At 39.6% G+C, this 22,219-nt stretch overlaps 1 protein-coding gene across 3 annotated transcripts in view; it reads right to left on the bottom strand.

Annotated features, from left to right (window-relative positions):
- Positions 1-22,219, bottom strand: part of GLIS3 (GLIS family zinc finger 3) — a 512,085-nt gene that overhangs the window by 76,131 nt on the left and 413,735 nt on the right. For all 3 annotated transcript variants that reach the window (XM_054519981.2, XM_009244473.4, XM_009244474.4), the window contains one exon: positions 4,330-4,474. In XM_054519981.2, the coding sequence (XP_054375956.2) occupies positions 4,330-4,474 (145 nt within the window). The remainder of the gene's footprint in view (positions 1-4,329; positions 4,475-22,219) is intronic.

Genomic DNA, 22,219 nt, shown 5'->3' with positions numbered 1-22,219 from the left:
TTTTGAGAACAGACTATATGAAGCACTTTTACAGAAAATTATTTCTAACATAACTCTGCAAGCTGTCCCACGACAGCAAATATACTCAATTTAAGAATGTAGAAAACATATTAAAACATGTACCATAAAATTACATTAAAATGAAATAGTAACTATTTCACAAATTTCTGTTAAATCCTGTATAGATTTTTATATGGGGCTATTTATTATAAAAAGTAATGATATTGTAAGAGAGAAGCCATCGCCTCCCAGTAAGGAGGGTAGAGGGAAGAGAACAACAACACGTGACTTCAAATAATCCTGCTCCAAAAAAAGTATTTTTCCTTCTACATTTCCGTATATTATCTGAACAAAACATCTATTTTTTTTCTGAAAAATCTAAGGTTGCATTCAAAATTTGGATAATTCAACAGGAATTGTAAGCTCTAAACATAACAATTATTTTATAACCCAGTACAATTGGAATCAATAAAATTCCCTTCTTCTTGTAGATTTTTCTTGTTCCAGCTGTGTTAGCTCATCCTTGATGAGTCGTTTCTGTGGGACTCAAACATCTCAACCACACTGGCCTCTATGAGGTCTTCATGGCTTAGGTCATTTGCTAAGGAAGGTCATGTTTTACTGAATCTGTAGTACAGTTTCGGTTTGAAAGGAGCCATAATTTTTGTGGTCATTCATGGGACAGATCATCTTCCATACAGCATTCACTGTTAATAAATGGACTCCCTGCCAAGACCAGGCACTGTTCCACACTGTCCATGATGTCAGACTCACCAAGTATGGGCTTCTATATATCATTAGTTCATCACAGGTGTTCACCAGAAGATATACAAGCACTAAGCCTTGAAAGTGGCATTCACACTTCGATCTACAGGCTATGAAACAGTCCCTCTTAGACTATCAGATAAATCATCTAAATATACAGGCCTGGCCTGGGGCATTATTATATGGAACACGGAACCTTTGAACAAAAGGGCAAAAAATATAAATGAGCCATCCTTGAGGCCTGCTTATTGCTGCCTTGGCCTTCCTGTTAGGTTACAACATTGCTCTCAGGTTAGCTCAGAAGCAGGCTTGGGGAGGCCTGGAATTTTCAGAATAGTAGACAAGTAAACACCTTAATTTTATTAAAGTCATCCTCAGCATGGCCTCAAGTGATATTTGGCTGCTTTAACCTGGGACACTATTATCTTTCACAGAAATAAAAGTATTTTCAGGCAATCCTTTCCAATCAAGCTCTGTCTTTTCAACCTGAAAAGTTTGTTTCAATGAGGGAAGGCAACACTTCAGGAGAAGTGCAAGACTTGTATGTTCCAGAACTGCCATCTTCCCTGTTCATCTTCATGCTGTGCAAACTATCCTTCTCTTAGAATGTTATAAAGCATCATATACTTGACAAGAATTTCTGCTGCAAAACCATGATTTCTTCACACCACAAGTCCTCAATCGTTGTGGCTTCTGAAAGATTATGGTGCTCAATGCCAAATTTAACTGCCTTCTATTCTATGCTCATAAATACTCAACGGGTTTCCATCAAAATATTTTTGTGATAAATTAATGTACTAGCACTTAAAGGTAGAAGTGCCTGACAATCATTAAACAAATATTTTCTTGATTTTGTATAATAGAACATAAAAGGGAATAACTCCAAGTACTTTTGCTATTTAGCCAAGTCTTAATCTTCATCAAATTGTCTTAACACTTCAGATTTTACATTTAACTAATTGATGAAGTTTCCTTTTGCACCTTTGGCATTTTTCATGGTTTGGCTTCTTTCCATAGACCTAGGGCGAAGGTTTGCAGTGGATGTTAATATGCACTCCAGACAAGCACATTTCTAGAACTTTAAAAGAAAGGCTTACAATTTTTGTTTTGTAATTTTTTCCCCTGCCTGGTTCTGCCTCTTGGTTTGTTGCCTACTCTGCAAAACAAAAGGCGTAACATTTTTTTAAAAGGAAGAAAGTTAGAAAGCAAAATCATACCTGAGGGAAGGAGGAATAAGGAAAGAAGTAGGGCCCGAGCACGGTGGCTCATGCCTGTAATCCTAGCACTTTCGGAGGCCGAGGTGGGTGGATCACCTGCGGTCAGGAGTTTGAGACCAGCCTGGCCAACATGGTGAAATCCAGTCTCTACTAAAAATACAAAAAGTTACCCAGGTGTGGTGGTGCACACCTGTAGTCCCAGCTGCTAGGGAGGCTGAGGCAGGAGAATTGCTTGAACCTGGGAGGTAGAGGTTGCAGTGAGCTGAGATCGTGCCACTGCAGTCCAGCCTGGTTGACAGAGTGAGGCTCCATCTCAATTAAAAAAAAAAAAAAAAAAGTAGAGAGGGTAAACTTTCACAGTGATAAGCTACCTGGAGAAGTAAAATTCTGGGAACAAAGTTGAGCAATATGATCATCTGCATGTTTCAAGTGTTCTCAGAGTTATGGAAAATGTGGGTCAACCTGAAGACACTCCACTGATGGCTGAAGCAACTTAGGTATCCTTGCCCCTTAGGAGGCAAACCTACCACAGCCGGAGGCTCAAATTCCAGAGCTCAAAATCTTTTTGAGGATCAAATATAGAAAAGAGTCATGGACAAAAAGTGGACATTTGCTTGGAATGACAAAAACATTTCAAGCTGAACCTTAAGATATTTAAAACTCTAAAACTTTAAAAACACTACCAGACATATAAAAACAGACACCAAGACAAATGTGAGAGTTTGGAAAATGAGCCATATGCTGTATGCTACATACAACAAAGGTGCTAATGTTTTCCATAGCTATGGATAGCATTGCTTCCCAAACCCATTTCTGAGAGGATTAAATACAGCCAGACTAGCCCATCACTAGAAACCATTTATATTGTATGTTAGGCCATTTTTCAATCATTTCTGGTTAGCGTTGACTGTTGACTTTTGGGTTCCAGGTCTTAGTAAGATCATAGATTTATGAACTGAAGTAGTAGGGGAATGCTTTATAGGCTGTTTAAAATTGTTTGCTAATTTAATGTGCTGAAATAAATGTTCATATATCAAATACTGAACAAATCAGACATACAAAAACAAAAGCTAGTCATGCTTTTTCATATATATATATATATATTTATATAAAATACAAAATATTTATGTATGTGTTGGTAACACTGCACATTGATATATTTGATGTCTGTATATGAAACCTGTACCTGAAACCTCTGTAAGTTTGGTCAACCCTTCTTCATCTCATCTCCCTGTGTCTCAAAAAGCAGAGGCTATGTTGTCCCTAACAGTAAGTGCTTAAAGCAACTGATAAAGGTCCAATGGGCCATCACTAAGGCCCAGTTTTGATGACTGATGCTCTTGCAATATTTGCTTACTGCCCTTTCTCTCTGCATCTGAATCAACTGAGAACTGTCAAATTTGAAACGTTGTACAAGGATGTCTTTCTCCCATTCCACTGCAATGCATCTGTAAATTTTAAATTCTAATGGCTTATTCATACTTTTCAAAAGAAAAAAACAGTCTGCTGCCAAACCTGGCTCTGGAATCAGATGGGGGTGGGGGTGGTATCTGCAACCCACAGAAAATAGAAAATTCTCATTGTCTGGAATGTTGAGCTGGTAAATCTTTTTTTCATTTTCATAGCATGACTGTAAGAGTGTTCCATATGTAAGGACAATCACTAATTATGTTTGCATAAGTATATCACCATTACAGAGAGTAGAAAATGCATAAAAATGCAGGCTGAGAAAAAGAAAAATAACTTCCTTATGGTATATTAATCTTTTCTTATTTTTTTTGTTTTTTACTACATACATGTAATTTTCCAAATATAGTCACCTATTATTCAAACCTAGGCAGATGGAAGGTGGTCTGGGAGTGTCATCCCATCTCCTTTCCCACAATGGTTGGCAAACATGAATGAACATTCTTATAAGTTGGTTTGCTGATGTGAAAATTTCCTTAGAGACCTGGGGCTTCCTTTTAAAACAAAGATGACAACAACTGTTTCATTAAGAAATCCACATGCAGCCTGCTACCTGCTTAAGGAGGAAACATTTCCTTTGAGTCTAAATCAAGGGAGTAAATGTAACATAACTGCGAGGGTTGGGTGTACTGAATTTCTGGCAGAAGTCCATAACTAAAAGGGTAATGCATTATTTTATTTTATTTCTTTATGAGAAAAAACAATCTGCTGCCACACCCAGCTCAGGAATCAGAAGGGGTGGAGAGCAATTTGCAGCCCATTGATAAAGAACAACACAGACGATCTTAGGAAAATTTTTCTCATGTAAGCATTCCTTTTAACCAGAGTAAAAGGCCTAAAAAAGGGTAGTTGTGGTTGGCTCTGCGTTTGCTGTCTTTACCTGAATAGAGGTCAGGCCCAGGTCCAGGGGAGCGTCCCACGGTCCCTTCAGCAGCAGCATCTCTAGGGGAAGTGGCCGGCTGCAGGGGCTGCACAGTGAGGCAATCTGTGAGCAGGTCTGGATGGAGCTCTGTGCTGGACCGCAACTAAGAGGAGAAAACGGAAGAGACATCGATAAGGAAAGCTGGTCCTTGGAATATTTTCCTGGGATATCAGTGCAACTCAGCCCACAAAAATTTATCAAGCAGCAACTACGGGTAAGGCACAGAGCTTAACAGAGTGTCAATAAAAGGGTCAGTTCTCCAATCCTAATAACACCTGGCAAGAGCTTCTGGAAAAATGTGGCTAGAGGCGGATTTGACTTCAGTCCTTGATATTTCCACTTCTGGCAACTCAACTTCCTATTATACTTCCTTTTATTTGCTCTGTATCTTATCAGAACTTGTAACGATAACAACAACAAACTCAAGTAGATTTAGTCCATCTTGGAAAGTGCTTTTAAAATAGAAACACTGTCATGAAAACATCCCAGAGATGATTAAGAAATGCCCATTGAGATTTAACTCCTATAGATTTTCCATGAAAGGAAAATACTCAAGTTAAATTTTAATATATTATGGAACATGATTCAAAGATAAAACAATGTGATTAACAGCAACAAAACTCCAACAGTAAGTTACATAAAAACAGAACAATTTAGATCTTATACATTAAAGAGTTACATGTAAAAAAAAATCAAACAATAAAAAATGCTAAAATAAACTAGGTGAAAAGTTATTTGATCTTTTAATGAATAAGAATTTTTTAAGTATAATTGAAATGGAAAAAAACACAATGTAAGATTTAGTGACATAAAAATATTAACGTTCTGCTTGTACAAAAACATAATACCTTAAAAGCAATCTAGAAATATATTTGTTACAAATATTGCAAATGGTAATCATCTTTGGTATTTAAAGAGTGTGTGTATAAATGGATTTTATAAAGACAAGACTAAACCTTTAGATATAGAGCTAGAGTATGCTTATGCAGTCAACAAATATTAAGTGTTTGTTACATACTTCTCTAGACCCTAGGAATACTGACTACTTTTGTCAAAATTAGACTCTAGATGGGGAAGCAGATGATGAACAAATAAAACATATACAACCTCAGATGGTGATAAATGCTATGGAGAAAAGTGATGCAGAGAAGCAAGACAGTGAGTAGGAATAAGGGATGGCAACTTTATATAGGAGATCAAAGAAAGCCTCCTGAAGATGGCATTTATAAAAAGCTTTGAAAGAAGTGAGGAATAAGCCGTGCAGACCTATGGGGGAAGAACCTGCCTACCCGGTGGTGTGCCTGGATGCTGTGCAGAGAAGTAAGAGTCAAGTAGGGTGAGCCTGGGGCCTGGGGAAGAGAAATAGAAGACGAAACCAGAGATAAAAGGTGGGGAGGTGGAAATGGGAAGGAGACGTTGGATAAAGCCTTGACTTGAACAGAAACTGTTAAAAAAGAAAAAAAGGAGAAACAGAAATGATAATAAGCGTGAAAAATGTTCGCACACTTGCAAAGAAGTGCAATGTTAAAACATCTTTTTACTTGCTGAATTATCAAAAACTTAAAAAAAACAGTAGTGGTGAAGGTACAGTGAGAGAGGCATTGTTCAACTATGTTCGTAGGAGTGAATATTGGTACAAACAGTCTAGATGGTATGTGGGAATATTTTTTCAAGGTCCGTAATTGAAATAATTTGATTCTAGAACTTGTCTTAAGGAAATAGCCAGAGGTGTTAAAGAAGATTTGTACCCCCCCCCAAAATATACACACATATATATAATAATAAATAGCATTATTTATAGCAATACCTAATCAGAAAATGTAACTTAAAATGTCTTAAATGTCCACAAATAGGGCTAATCAATGATTTTACCTCAATTTGATGGAATATTATGCAACCATTAAAATGATATTCATGAACATAAAAACAAAACTCAAAGTTATATATATACAAAATGATAATTACATAAAAATAGACAAAATATCAGAAAGTGATATAATTGAACATTAAAACTGATTTTTGCTTTCAGTAGTACTATTATGAATTGATTTCCTTCCCTTTTTTAAAATCCTTTCTTTTGCTTTCTGTAAGGTCCTCTGAACGGGCTACACCATGGTTGAGCCATTGTGACCCTGTGACCCACAGGTACAGGCCTCCTGGAGTCACAAAGCTTTGAGCAACAGGAGAACCACTAAAGAAGAAACAGCTAGCTCTTGCCTTAACTGATTAACCGACCTTGCAACTTTCCACCATTGTGATATGTTCCTGCCCTACCCTAAATAATCAATCAACCTTGTGATATCCTGCCATGTGAACTCCCGCACCTTGTGACATTCTTCCCCTGCCTGAAAAAACTGCCCCAACTGTAACTTTCCACTACCTATCCCAAACCTATAAAACCAGTTCCACTCCCACCACCCTTTGCTAACTCCCTTTTCAGGCTCAGCCCGCTCGCACCGGAGTGAATAAACAGCCTTGTTGCTCACACTTAGCCTGTTTGGGTAGTCTCTTCAATTAGGCAGGTGCTTAACACTTTCTAAATTTTCTACATTCAAATGATGTGCCAAAGCTGGCTTGCACCAATCTGAGGTGTCAATTTTGTGCGTCTTTTCCAAACTTTCCATGCAATGATGACAGACAGCTTGAAATTGGTCATAGGGAAGTATTTACACCATGGAAATTGGCAATTCTACAAACAGGGTTTTTCATCTAAAGAGCTGGTTGCTATACATTACCAGCACACCACTGGCAATGACAATGACCAAATTCTGATCAGAAAGAAAGACAAACACACACATACAACAGTAAGTTACTGTTTAGAGAGAAGTATTTCTTGGGTCTCAGAAAGCTTCATAAAGAGACAAATGCATGTCCAGGTCTTAGCCCAAGAATATAAAAGTGGCACAGTGACCCTAAATACAGGGAAGGGACATTTAACACAGGTAGTGACTGAGACATAACTTTGTTGTAATTTCCTCAACTGTGGCACATTCCAATCTCTGACCAGGACTGTCTGTATTAGTGCCTAACTCTTTCAGGACCTTTGGAAGGTATGTTTGTTATTTTGGTACTAACCTAACACATGCCGTGTAAGAAAAACTGGAAAAAAAAAATTCAAGGCTTGGAATGAGTTCTGGTGATCACTTTTAATTTATCTTCCATCATTAAAATATGATCTGGTGTCCACATGTTTTACCAAGGGCAGACATGGATGCTTTTCTGCTTTCTATTACCAACTACTCTAGGGTTTTATAGTTATCAGTACCAATGAGGTCTCTGCAAGGAATTTCACGGCTAGGGTTACTCCTGGCATCAAAGACGGGCAATTCTCTCTTAGCTTCACTAAATATTCATGTTTTCCAACAGTGTGAGTCCATACAACTTTGTGGTGAGAGTTAATTTGGTTTTCTCTGGGATTAGGCATGGTTCTAGAAAGGGCTTCTTAAATTGAACAAGCTTAGGAACCTTAAGTAAAATTTCCAAAGGAGAGCCGTATGCATAGAAATGCAATCATGATATGGAAGTGTAGTATCCCCCACAGATCTTCAGACCAGGAAAGGGGCTTTCAGATCCCTTAAGGTTTTTAAACATTCTCTACTACAGGAATGATCTAAAGGGTGAGGCAGGAGGCACATAGCAGAATCTCTTGGGAGGGGTGTCTTTCAATGTAACATAGTTTTATATTTGGAATAAGAAGCCCAACTATTTATTTTAAAAAATTGCATAATGTATATTTTACCAACATCTTCTTAGCTGTCAGGAATAGTTAAAGAAGATAGAGGGAAATTTTTCAGTGACAGGAGGGAGGGTCTTTACTTGTGGTTCCCAATCTTGGGGATGTATCAGAATCACCTGCAGTGCCCCACCCCAGAGCTGCTGATTCAGTAGGTCTGCGATGCGTTTCTAAGTTCCCAGGTGATGATGCTTCTACTGGTCTGGGGATTACACTTTTGGAACCACTAGTCTCCAAGAATTTTTATGAGGAGAAACTGATAGTTTTCTGTTTATGGAAAGAGGAAATGAACTGTGGAAACAGTGAATTATAAAAACCTAGCATTTTTTAATGTAGGAACAGAAACCTTACTATCTCATCTTCCTTGATCAGCTGTGACTAATAAAGATTTCTGAAGTAGTGACTTTGGGCCTCTAGTTAGCAGATACTAGGAAAAGTCACAGGAGGAGAGGATACCTACAAATGCTAGGAATGTCTGCAAGTCATTGGACTTGGAGATACTGGGAAGGTAAGTTCTAACTTATGCAGGGATGAATATGTCATGTTTTGTAGCTTGTTGTCATCATAAAATATCTTGGCAATTTTCTAAGAAGCCTCCTTGGGACATCTGGACCTTAAAAGTTTATGTTATCTCCTGTGAGAAGTAACCATTAAGCCCAGGGCCATACACGCGAAGAAATTCTTAAATTTCCTATATAACACATCTGCCTTTCTTCAGACCTCATAATAATAAATGGTTAAATGAGGCTCATTTCTTAAAAACAACTTGGATTGTATTTTCTTTCACAGGTATAAAAAAGGTTAAAAAATTTCAATCTAGTTTATTACCTGCTCTTAGCAGAGAGCAAAGAACTTGCCCTTTACAAATTCTTGACTGCTCTTTGCAGAGAAAAGTGGAATTTGAAACCACTGATTGTCAATTCACCTATTTCAAAGGACTGCTATGTTGCATGACACCAAGGACCTTTGTTCACATTGTAATCTATGTGAACGGTGTTCCTGGAATCATTCGGCTCAGCTGCCCTAACCACACTCCATTGGTTCCAGAGTGGCTCTGCCCTGATGTATCCTTCTCATTCATTTGTCGAACAAATATTTATTGGGCCTCAACCATATGCCAGGCACTGTTCTAGGGGCCAGCAATACAATAGCAATCAAAACAAAGACTCCTTCAGAGAAGTTTACATTCTAGAGAAGTCAGATAATAAACAGTAAACTAACTAAATAAATTGTAGAGAAGGTGCCAAGTGCTATGGAAAAAAGAAAAAGAAGATAAAGGTAGATGAGATTGGGAGTGATAGGGAGAATTTTGACCTTTTTGAGAAGAGATATTTGAGGAAAGACTTGAGGAGTTGGAGAAATTAGCTAAGGATGAAGAGCAAGAGAGTTCCAGAAGGAGGGAACTTCAAGGAGGTCAGCCTGGCCGGGGTGGGGTGTAACACTGAGAGAGAAGGAAGAAATGAGGTCTGAGGTCACCCTGCATTCCCCAATAAGTCTCTTAGTCTTGGTACAATAAGAAACTCTTACAAGGGCTCCACCATAAATATCCACAATCTCATAGGCACTTTGTCTCCCCTTCTTTGAGAGCCCATATGAGCTGTGAGGTGTGACTACTGTGCTGGTTAGTTTTAGGTGTTAACGTGCTAGACTTTAGTATCCAGTTACTCAATCACTCATCTAGGTGTGTGACTGCTGTACTGTGGAATTCTGTTGATGGGCTTAACATCTACAGTCAGTTGACTTTAAAAACAGAAGATTATCCCCTACAATCTGGGCAAGACTCATCCAATCAGTGAAAGGCCTGAAGAGCAAAAGAAACTAAAGTTTCACTAAAAAATAGAATAAATTCTGCCTCTGGAACGCAGCATCAGTTCTTGCCCAAGAGTTTTCAGCCTGCCCTGAAACAAATTTCGGACTTGTCAGCCCCCATAATCTCAAAAGCCAATTTCTTGAAATTATTATCTCTCCCCACACTCCTACACACATAATATATAGATTTTTATCTTGGTGAGTCTCTTTTTCTGGAGAACCCTGACTGATATAGATACTATTACAATGTACTTTAAAACCACTAACATATGACGGTTTGTTTCAGGTCAGGAAGGAGAGAGCATCGTGCAGCTGAATCCCACAGAAAAGGGCTGGAAGTGCATAGTCAACAGGAAACACTTTTAAACACTGCATTTCAATTAAATAAATATACACCAATCTCTACAGTATGTTGGATACTGTGTGCCTCACAACTCTATGCAGTACATACTATTGTGACTTCCATTGTAGAGATGAGAAATCTAAAATAAATTACACAGCTACTAAATGTCAGGCTTGGATTTCGGTGTGTTAGAGGGAATCCCAAATTATGCTCTCAGACATTACATTATACTGGCTCATAAAACAGCCCACCCCCAACTTTCTCGTTGTGTCCACACCATACTACACTGCACAGGCTAACACAGTTTCTCTTCCTCTTATGACTCTTTTTTTTTTTTTTTTTTTTTTTTGAGATGGAGCCTTGCTCTGTTTCCCAGGCCGGAGTGCAGTGGCACGATTTCGGCTCACTGCAAGCTCTGCCTCCCAGGTTCATGCCATTCTCCTGCCTCAGCCTCCCAAGTAGCCGGGACTATAGGCGCCTGCCGCCACGCCTGGCTAAATTTTTTTTTTTTTTTTTTTTTTTTTTTTTTTTTTAGTAGAGATGGGGTTTCACCGTGTTAGCTAGGATAGTCTTGATCTCTTGACCTTGTGATCTGTCCGCCTCAGGCTCCCAAAGTGCTGGGATTACAGGCGTGAGCCACTGAGCCCGCCTGACTCTTTTATATTCTAGCCCGAAGCCTGTCATTCAGAGCTTGTTTCAGGAGGGAAGGAACCTGGGTAGCCAAGTTCTCTGGAAAAGTCTCTAGCATACCTTATCACCACTGTGTATATTCTGACACCATGCCCTTTAGGGAAAGCGGTCTTTGTTGGAGTAGAGATTTGAAGCAATAAAACAAAATGGACCACTTCTGTTTGGTTTTCACTGTCCCCTCCCCTGCAGATTTGTCACTTGGTTCCATCCTGGACTAGTAACATGAATGTCTGCAATTGACAAAAATAAAGCATGGTGCTCATCATTCCTCACCATTTGCATCCTAAGCACACACACAGTGGTCCCAGGGCCCCGTCTCCGTTCCCTTGACGATCACCCCTGGTTCTCAGGATGGGGCGGCACTGTCATGGTAACTTTCTGATCCTGAATGAGATGATCTTGACCCAGGGAGTCACTGAACTCAGTATCCCTTGCTAAGACTGATCTCAGTATCCCTTGCTAAGACAGGATACCTCCCTTTACTCTTTCTCCTGATTCTGACTTCCTTCCCTTTCTCTTCCTCTTCCCATTCCTCCACTGTCATTTTTTTGGTCCTCGCTCCTTCCAGAGAGCTCAATCAGACTCTGTAGGGATGATGCACACCTCTATCTACATGCTCCCCACATGCTATTCTAGATGTGGAGGTCAGGGAAGGCCTCTGTACACTGGACATTCTGGGCTGAAACCTGAATGAAGCGATGGAGCAAGATATGCAGAAAGGCATGAAATCTACCGAGGAAACAAACTGATGGGTTCTGAAAACAGTCATTGGAGAGGAGTGAGCAAGGGAGCAAGAGGAAGGGTGCAGGATGTAGGGCTGGACAAATTGCCAGAGGTCAGATCATGTGAGGCCTTCAAGCACATGAAGATTCAGTATTTGCTTTCCTTGTAATGGTGAACCACTGGAAGTGTGTGAGCAGGAAAGAAAGTGGTTTATCTTATAAAAGATTCACTCTGATTACTGTGCAGAATACAGGAAGAGGACAAGTGTGTCTGGTTAGGGGCTATTAAAACAATCTGGATGAAAGAGGCCAACGGCTTAAGGGAACCAGAGGGGGTGAGAAGTGGTCCAGCTGAATTGCTCGACCTTCAAAAGTGCTCTTTTGAAGGTTGAGCTGAATTCACTGTGTAATATGAGAGAAACACAGGAGCCAAGCATGGCCTTCAATTTTGGCCCGAGGAACAGCAAAAGAGATCAGAGAAGGAGCAGGTTGGAGGTAAATCAGCAATTTGGTTTTGAATGTGTTAACACTGAGATGACTCCTGGACATCCAGGTGGAGAGAACCTGCAGGCACCTGCACACAGAGGGTGGGTTCACAGAGCACAATGGGGCTGGACCACAAATACCGACTCCTTGCTGCATTTCTGCCTCAGGCTCTTGTCTCTCACCAATCCATCCTGTGATATCAAATGGACTCTCCTAAAATTGAGTTTATCGTGCTATACTCAAGGTACAAATATCTTCATGTACTGCTTAACACGCAAGTCTCAAAAGGCTAAGACATTAAGCACCTCCATACTGTGACTGTACCACGTACCACGAATGCATATTTCCCTGGGTCCTGACAAGAGCCTATCTCACTGTCTGCAAACTTCCCACGTAGTATACTATTCATTCTTCCTGCCGGGAAAGGACTCCCTCCTCCTAATGTAACTCCTCCAAGATCCTGTTTATGACTCACCTCCTGAATGAAGCCTCCCCTGACCAGACCAGTCCACACTGGGCCTCTCAGGGTACAAGAAGAACTGCAGAATCCACTTTCAACACTCCTGTGATTGGACATGTGCACTGGGGCTTTGTTTCTTGTTATAAATTTAATCTGTACAATTGTGTTGGTCAGTCCACGAGGGCCAGGCTGACTGCCTCTTAATCTTTTAAAACTCCACAGCAGCCAGCAGTGTGGGACCAGCATCATGGTAAATCATTTAATCACTAACCGCCGATCAGATTTGTAAGAAGGAGCCACAATTCTTTATGTAAAGGAAGCTACAATCTCTTAGTGAGTGAATATGTCTAAAATAGACAACGTGATCCTCTCGTAATTTACCTTCCTAATGGAGAATTTTCAAAGATTACAGGTGATATAGATGTGGCAAAAACTACTGATGCCCCGCCCAGAGCCCCTCTGATCCCTTCGATTAGCAATGTGCTGCCGCCCTTCAGCTTTAGTGTGTCCGTGCCCCAGCTTCTGTGTACTTTAGAGCCAATGGCTAGCATCCTCACCCCCCCCAAACACACACACACACACACACACACACACACACAAACATTACTAAACAGTGCTCCTTTGCCTCAAAGTGAGACAAATGCTGAGATAGATGTTATGTTCCAGAGCTCCTTGTGGGATTGGGCTAAGCTGAGACCACCTGAATTGGCACCCGTGCCTTGCTTTTTCCCCTTTCCCCATCCTCTCCTGAGTTCTCTTGCAAGTGCTTCCTTCATAAATCACATGCACCTGAATCCTTGGCTCACAGTGGGCTTGTGGGGAAGCCAACTTAGCAAACATTCTAAACTTACTCTGATTTGGTTCAAGAATGTCGAGAGGCAATCAGCAGCACTTAAAAGGATGCTCTGATGACATTCATTCATTTCTCTTCTGTACCTGCTTTGCCAGCTTTGTACAGCAGGAGTATGGAAACTAGATGTTTAATGAAAGTGGGGTGTTCTGAACCATCCCGGATAATACCAAAAGCCTAAGTGTGGAGACTAAATTAAAACTAAGACCTTAATTTGCCAGAACAATAAGGACTGAAAGGGGCTTCAGATGTCACTGTGTCCAAACCTCCATCTTATGCCCAACTTCCCTGACAGCAACCTGTAAGTGGCTTGTCAGTCTTTGCTGCTTGATACTGTATAGTAAGGGGCAACGTCCTCATCTTGGTTATTAGCCGCAATTTTAGACAGTTCCAGTTGTCAAAAAGACTTTTTGTATACTGAGTCCTAATCTGACCCTCAGAAACTATTAGCATTTCTTGAATCCTTTTATTAATACACCTGCAGGAAGGCTCATGGACACAGACTTGTGACAACTCTGAGTCTCGGAAACCAATTTGTGAGCCTCTGAGTGTTAGTGATTCTGATCTTCAAGGAACTATTTTAGGGCTTAATTTCCCAACCTATCCAGGTGCAAGTAAACAAATTGGCTCCTTCATTTTTATACAATCTCCCATTATGAACTATTTGTTTAAATGATAGTTTTTCAACCTTAATAGTGAAATCACCTATCAGGGTTTGACAAGGTTCCTGCATGCCGAAATTTGAGCTGCTTCCCTAACAATGCAGGGATTTTTTTCTAATATATAAAAACAAGGCACCATCAATTGTGATTTGTATGTTTTTTTTTTGTATAGGATTATTCTGTTAATGTTTATAAGCTCTTGTAACAAGAGATGGAAATTTTACTCCCGTCATTTTCTCATTTCAGATATGATTGAATAATCGTCCAAGATTAAGTGAGTCAAGTGGAAATAATTAGGAAAGGGAAAAAGGCCCACATTCTTCAATTTTCAGTTCCATTACATTTTATTCTAGGAGCAAAGGCATTCTGTTAGTCTGAAGCAAGACACACTTCCAAAGAAAACCAGGCACAATCAAAGGCCTTTTGTTTTCCCTTTCTCCAATGAGCACAGTCCATCTGGGCCATGCATGTTTATGCATCACCTTGTAGGGATCCCTTTGTTCTCCAGAAATCAAATGCCACCAAAATATGTTCCTGAAGAGACGAAGCCAGAAGGAAAGACAGTAGGATTTTTTTCCCAGAGGGTTAAGGTTTATTACTAGAACATTCTCATCAAGTGTTCTCTGTGACACTTCAAGCAATGTGGATCTTGTGGAATTAACTCATTGCCAAAAGGCTTAAAAATAATTACAATGAATTAACCTATTATATTAATTACAATTAATTTTCAGTTGAACCTAAGAATTCCATCTCTAGGGGATTCCTTAGCATTGACATGTAGGAAGTGGCTTTGGCATATGATAGGTAATTAACCTCTAACAATCTGCTATCAAATTCATTTCCTTTAGGAATGACCAATTTGCAAAGAGAAATAAGAGTGGAGACTTAGAGAAATGACATTGGAAGAAATCTCTTTGGGAACATAAGTGTCCAGTTGGGTGTTCTGGACATCTGTATAGGGGATACCTATTTAGTTAGCAGTGACTCCAAAGGCCCAAAATTTTATCCATAGCTGATTAATGAACACTCCAAAATATGTGAATGGGTACACATGCTGGGGTATATCTCAATAAGATCATGAAAAATCAGTGTCAGTATGGACACAACAAAACTAATGATTATTTAGTAAAAACTGATGATTTATGGAAATTGTTCAAAGAAACAGAATTTCAGAGCAAAAAGGAACTACGGTCCAAAAGCCTTTCCTGCCAACTCTGTAGCAACACTATGCAGTTGAAATTTCTGTGATGATGGAAAGGTTCTGCACTGCAGTAATTGGTAGCCACTAGCCACGTGTGATTAATGAGCATTTGAAATGTGGCTAATGCAACTGAGGAACTTTTAATTTTATTTAATTTTAATTAAATTTAAACTTATAGTAATGAAGTGCACAGCACTACTGCATACCACGGTAGCAGTCCAGCCTTTGTCTAAATCCTTTTGATGACAGGGAACATCCTTCCTTACCATTAAGCACCCTCCATAGTTAAACAGAGCTCATCATTTAAAAAGTTTTGCCTCAAGTTGAACTACAATCTGCCAACTATAGATCCACCCCCCTGGGGTTTGTTCCTCACCTCCTCCCCTAGATCACACAGAATAACTGCTCACAGTCTTTTACTGTTTTTTAGTATTTGAGAAGCTTCAAAATGCTGTAGTATCATAGAATTTCAGCCATGGAAGGGGCATGGTTTAGCTTCTTTGTTGAACCTCCCCCCTTAGCAGGTTTTTCTCCAGGCTGAAAAAATTTTGTTTTGTTATTTATTTATTTTGAGACAGTCTTGTTCTGTCACCCAGGATGGAGTGCTGTGGCACGAACATGACTCACTGCAGCCTCAATTTCCTGGGTTCAAGCAATCCTCTTGCTTCAGCCTCCTAAGTAGCTGAGACCACAGGCATGGGCCACCACATCCAGCTAATTTTCAATAATTTTTTTAGAGACAGGGTCTCACCGTGTTGCTCAGGCTAGTCTCAAATTCCTGGACTCAAGCAATCTTCCCACTTTGGCTTCCCAAGGTGCTGAGATTACAGGCAGGTCAAGTTTTTTTTACAGGTAAGAGGACACTTAGGTAGAAAGAGCTTGAGGCTTTTAGTTCAACTACTGTGTGACACTGGGCAAGTATATTCACTTTCCTGAGTAGAATTTCCTTTCTGTAAAATAAGGATAATACCATTTAGTGATCTGGGGCTGCTTTGAGAACTAAATCAGATAAGACAGAGAAAGCATCTAACACTGCTTGGTACACAGAAGTCACTTACTAAAACATCAGTCCCTGCTCTCATATAACATGTTATTCCATTCAGCACCTTAATTACTCTCAATACTGAAGCTCAATGGCCTACGTGTAAATGACATCCAAATATTAACAGAGTTAACCAGCTGTCTGACCAGGACAGAATAAATACAACAGAACAAACATATCCCTTATTCTAGACTTTCTGTCTCTATTCATACAACCTAAATAGTTAATAGCTTTTGAAAATCCATCTTCCTTCCTTCCTTCCTTCTTTCCTTTCCTTCCTTCCTTCCTCCCTTCCTTCCGCACATATTTCTTGATTCTGTACCATGTACCCCAAACTACGCTAGGCCCAGGAGATAAAGTGGTACATAAGACAACTGAAGTTCCCTGCTCTCACAGAGTTTACAGTGTGGCATGAATAAAGGTCATCATCAAGTAAAATCCTTAGATATTTTTCCATATGTTACGGATGGATGGATTTGTTTCTGATGGCTCTTTATCCTGGGAGGCTACCTTTCTAAAGCTGCATTGCTGTTGAGTGGTACAGAACCTCTTCTTGGCTACATTCAACTCAAGCACTCAGCTGGCTACCACGTACCGTTCTTCAGTGCCTTGTGAAAACTTGATTAACACATTATCTGGCATTAAGGATGATGTTAAATGTCCGCCCCAAAGTAAGTTATCTAAAAAAAACTGTCTCTACCCTATGAATTACACTACGACATTAGTAACCACTTATAATAGCCTATCCACAATATGGATCATAAAATATAAGACCCAGACTATGTGGAGTTGAATTTTTCTGTCCTTACTAATGAAATGTTAGACAACTGTGAGAAAGTTGTTTAACATTTCTTTACCTTAGTTTTCTTTGTAAGATGTGGATAATAATGGCACCTAATTTATAAGGCTGTTGTTAGGGATAACATGAGATAAGAAAGCATTTCACCAATACATGATATATAATCAATGTTAAACACATGCTGCCATTTCTATTATTATTTTTATTAACATTCAGTGTAGAAGCACTGTTATGACTCCATAACATGCACTCCTGTTTTCCTTTTTCTCCAACCCACTTTTTGGGATATATTTTCTCTTTCTTTATCAGCTTCTTCCTTTTGTGTACCATAGTGTGGCAACATGGCAAGGGGAAAAGGATGGAGACTTTGGGGTCAAATAGATACAGGTTCATATCTCAGCTCTGCCCCTACTGCTATGTGGCCTTTGGTAAGATAACCTCTCAAGACTTCAGAACCTTCCTCTGTAAAATGGGGTGATAACATTAACTCCGCAGGCTTGTAACAGAATTACATGAGGTGACCTAAGGACAATGGCTCTTGTTGCATATAATTAATTTTCTTTTTTACTCAAGAAGAGGCTATTGTGTACGTTAAGAGTGAGACCTTTGTTAGTAACACACTGGGCTCTTGCTTTTAGCCTCAGAACTAGTGTTCCGGGGCAGTCTCCTAATCAAGATATGAGCACAGTTTTCAAGGATGCATAGCGCCCTGGAATTATTCTATCTCAGGAGAATGTAGCCAGTGTTCACCCTCTTGGAAGAGACTAAAACATATTAGAAACCGGAACCAACAACAAAACTTTTTAGAGCACTCTGGGAATGTTAATACTTCATTTAGATGTCCTTTTACCAAAATGTGTCCCACTATCTAGCTATGCTGGACAGAGTTGGGGAGCTGAGGTTCAAAAGGATGTTGAAATCAGAAAGGCATGCAACTTGTAATTTTTGTATTGTTACATTTGTAAAAACAAAATTTTCTCCCTAAGTCAATATTTTTCTAAAACTGACACTGAGAATCTTACATTTTTTTCTAACTAGAAAATGATACACAAATGACACAGTCAAAGGTGAATTCAAGCTTCATTCAGAGGTACGTCTTAAAAGCAGAAGACTAAACTGAAGAATGCATTCTTCTTTTTTTAGAAAAACAGAGAAATGTTAATACGGAATTTCACTTTGCCATGAAAAACATCCCCCTTCACCCTTTGGGGCCTGGTTGTAGGGTTGTGAAGACTCAAAGCAAGATGAAGGGTTTACTTTTATCACAGCTTCATAAATTCCTCTGACACTGGTTCATTGCACTAATGTGACCACACGCATTCCATCCCATCCATTCAAGTGTAGCATTTTTCTTTCTATTCAAGTATTCTCAGGGTTTAATTAAAGCAGCCAGCTATCTAGTAATTACTTCCCCCGTCCATCTTACCAGCTCCGTATTGTCTTCCCTTGAATTGGTTTCTGACTACAGCCCCTGCCTATGTTACAGCTTAGGAAGTGTGGGGAGGGACTCACTGTAAAAGTCAGTGGATCTCATTTTCTTCTGCCTTTCATTTAATTAAAACAGATTGAGTGAAGAAGATTTAAGGCTGATTTTCATGTGCATGAGTGTTTGGACAATTTTAAAAATACCTACTTCTAAAAGTTGAAGACTGTCGTTTCAATGGAGAGCACTTGCTTTTTGCTCTCCCATCCATTCTATACTCAACTGTCAGTATAGTTTTTCTCCTTGTTCAAAGCCGTTTAGTGACTCTCCCCTAAACATTACCTACAGCTCAAATTCATGGGCTTTAACATGCCGGCTCTCACCTAGCTTCGTGTGGCTTCATGTCCCATGATGGAGGTCACACAGAGCCAAGACATTCCTGTAATCTTTGTTTATTCTCATTCATGTCTCATGCTGTACTTCTGACCACAAACTTCCCTCATCTGAAGTCCCCTTTTCTCTGGATTCTACATATCTACAATAAATTCTGCATATTCTCCAAGGTCCAATTCAATGTCACTTGTCCCTTGAAGTTTTCCCAGGCTTTTCCATTCCAAAGTAATTTTATTCTTTTTCATATTTAAAAGCAATTTCTCTTCATCTTGCTGTTGGCACTCGTGGTTTTCTACATTTTATAATAGCTATTTAGAAATTACATCAATATGTGTACACATCATAAAAGACAAAAAGGGCTTTATAAACAACCCTTGAGTGTTTGATCATGCAACCTAAAACAGTCCTTCTTTTCACATGAAAGGTACTCTATAAATGTTTAGGGAATGTGTGAACAAGTAAATGAATGAATGACAAATGAGTCAATGGCTGCTGAGTATTTATTAATCCATGCTTAACCTTTGGGGTAGGCCCCAAAGACAAATGAAATCATGTCACATGCAACATCAGGGGAAGAAAAGAATAGGGCAGTTTAAGTATGCCTAAATTATCAATTAAGAATAAAATGGTAAATAGCCAAGTGAAATTGAAGCAAAGTTTTTTTTAAAAAGACACTTGGGTAGTTTCTTTCTTTCTTTCTCTTTTTTTAGAGATAGTGTGTTTGCTTTGTCACCCAGGCTGGAGTGCAATGGCTTGATCATAGCTCACTGTATCCTTGAATTCCTGGGCTCGAGCTATCCTCCCATCTCAGCCTCCTGAGTAGCTGGGACTACAGCTGTACACCACCAAATCTGGCTAAGTTTTTTCAGATTTTTGGATTTTTTTTTTTTTTTTTTTTTTTTTGCAGAGACAAGATCTCACTATGTGGCTGAGGCTGCTCTCGAACTCCTGGGCTCAAGTGATCCTCTGGCCTCGGCCTCCCAAAGTGCTGGGATTATAGGCATTAGCCTCTGCGCCCAGCCAAAGTTTATTTCTTTATAATATTCAACCCACATTCATGCCAAATTTCACTAGATAACACTATTCACATTTATATATTGCCTCTTGGGATATGTAAATGAGCAATCCTTCCAATAGGAAATGCTAATTCACTACATTATACTTCATATCTCTCATTCATCTGGAAGGGCTGGGAACAAATCCAATTTTCCACCTTGCTTCTAAAGATTCAATGCCAAGTGTAAATTTGATAAGTAGAAAACAGAAATTTCAAGCTGATTAGGTCCCAAATTATACATTCCAGCCCCCTGTTTGACAGACTACACAGCCAAGATGAGAACCTTTATCTTCTGACCACAGATTGAGTAAGTGACCAGCTGGTAAACCTGATCACACTGGCCCTGCTCCACATCCAGTCTTTAACACTGCCCCAAAGTCTTTTTCCCCTGATGTGATGCCACCAAAGTAAAGAGCTTGCCCGTGGTGTTATTTTCGTCAATGCACAGAACTACTGTCAGTAATTTCCCTCTTCTTGTCTGAGGACTGTATATCTTAGAGCAATGCATGAATCACATGACCTTTTGATGCTCTGGTGAAATAAAGTTCCTCTCCTTGGTCATCAGAAAGGAGGCCTGGCTTGGAGAAGTGCCTCAGGGTGAAGCCCAAGACAGGGACTAGACTCTCCTAGAGCCTTCCTATAGACTGTGTAGACTCTGCCAAAGTCATCTCCACGTTTATCATCTACCATTCCTCCTTTAGGTCTGACACCATTCTGTCTTTCTTCTTATCATCCACCCCCTCCAATTATCCCAATTCCCTCTCAAAAAAACAAAATTCCATCCCAGAAATTCAGACTAGAAAGTCAAAAATCTAAGGAAACTGTCGCAAGGATGATGAGGACTGTCAGTGGCTGCTCACGGTATACAGATTCCATCTCAGAAGCACTCTCCAGGATTGCATTAGTCTTGGTGGTTCTGACAGAATGGGGAAAACCAAGACCGGGTCAAGAGGAGGAATCAGGAACAGGTATTATCAACCTTGCACGTTGTCCTCTAAGTTAGAGGACTGGATAGTATTTTTCTTTTCCAGATGCCCTGTTATCTGCAGGTTTTAGCTTGTATACTTTTGTTCTCGAGGTCTACAAGAAACTCCAGGCTCAGCGGTCTGCTGTGTCTAACTCCATTTGCAAATGCTCCAGCCTTCATGATGTTGCCTGTCTGTCATAATTATCAGCAGCCCCCTAGAAAGATGCTATTACTGGAAGTAATTTCACATTCTGACATGGCAGGAAGCTAGTACAAGTTGTAGGTACCTCAGATCTCTGCAAAGAGCCATGTATGCTGGTAATTTTTAGTTCACTAGAAATAAATTTATCAAAGAAATACTCTCACATATATATGCTGAGGGAGGGAAAAATGCCATAAAAAGGCATATCTCTCTTTCTTCCCCAACCATCCTCCAAAGAACTAGGGAAGACAAGTCAGTGTGGGGGCCATATTTTTTATCTGACTTAAAAGAAAGAAAATCAGATTTTTTAAAAAATCAGAAATTAACAAGTAGAACAAGTCTTCTAGTCCATGTAGAAGAAAATCTTAGAAACAAAGAGTAGAAACATTAAGGAATAATAATCAATCCTTCTGAGAATGCTGTTTCACTGTCCATAGAAACTAAAGCCTGTGCTTTTTAGCAGAAACCCAAGAGTCTGTTGACAATAGAAAGCACATGCCTTTGTGAAACTCCCATAGTAATCGAACATCAAGGAAAGGTAGTATGTGAAAATACGGGCGACTTAATTTTTCCCTAGCATCACGAAGATCAAAAGAATATCTCTATTCTACCAAGGAGACACCCCACGTCTTCTACCTCCCCACTGGGGGACCAAGCAAATTCCTTGATTTCTCATGTCATTATCACAGCCTGAAATGATGTAACAATAACAGCAAACTGGGGTGTCCCCCTGCGCCAACTCTCTAATCAGGTTCAAAGTATGTTTTGTTGGTTCTCATTGACGCCACTCAAAGGAACTGGTCACTCGTGGTCTCAAAAGTTTTACAACAAATTGTGTGATTAAATTCCTTAAACATGTCTGTCCATTACTAATCCTCTTTTGCCAACATCCCTTTCAGAGAAAAATTGCGGTGCTGCATGGTGCCTGATTTATATTTCATTTTGAGAACAGGAAGTAAAAGGATTAAAGTTAAGGATTAAAACACTTACTCTTTACTGCATTTTTTTT

The sequence above is a fragment of the Pongo abelii genome, chromosome 13 (assembly GCF_028885655.2).
Source record: "Pongo abelii isolate AG06213 chromosome 13, NHGRI_mPonAbe1-v2.0_pri, whole genome shotgun sequence".
In the NCBI taxonomy this organism is placed as follows: domain Eukaryota; kingdom Metazoa; phylum Chordata; class Mammalia; order Primates; family Hominidae; genus Pongo; species Pongo abelii.
The sequence above is the reverse complement of the archived record's forward strand: the minus strand, read 5'-3'. Positions and strand labels throughout refer to the sequence as shown.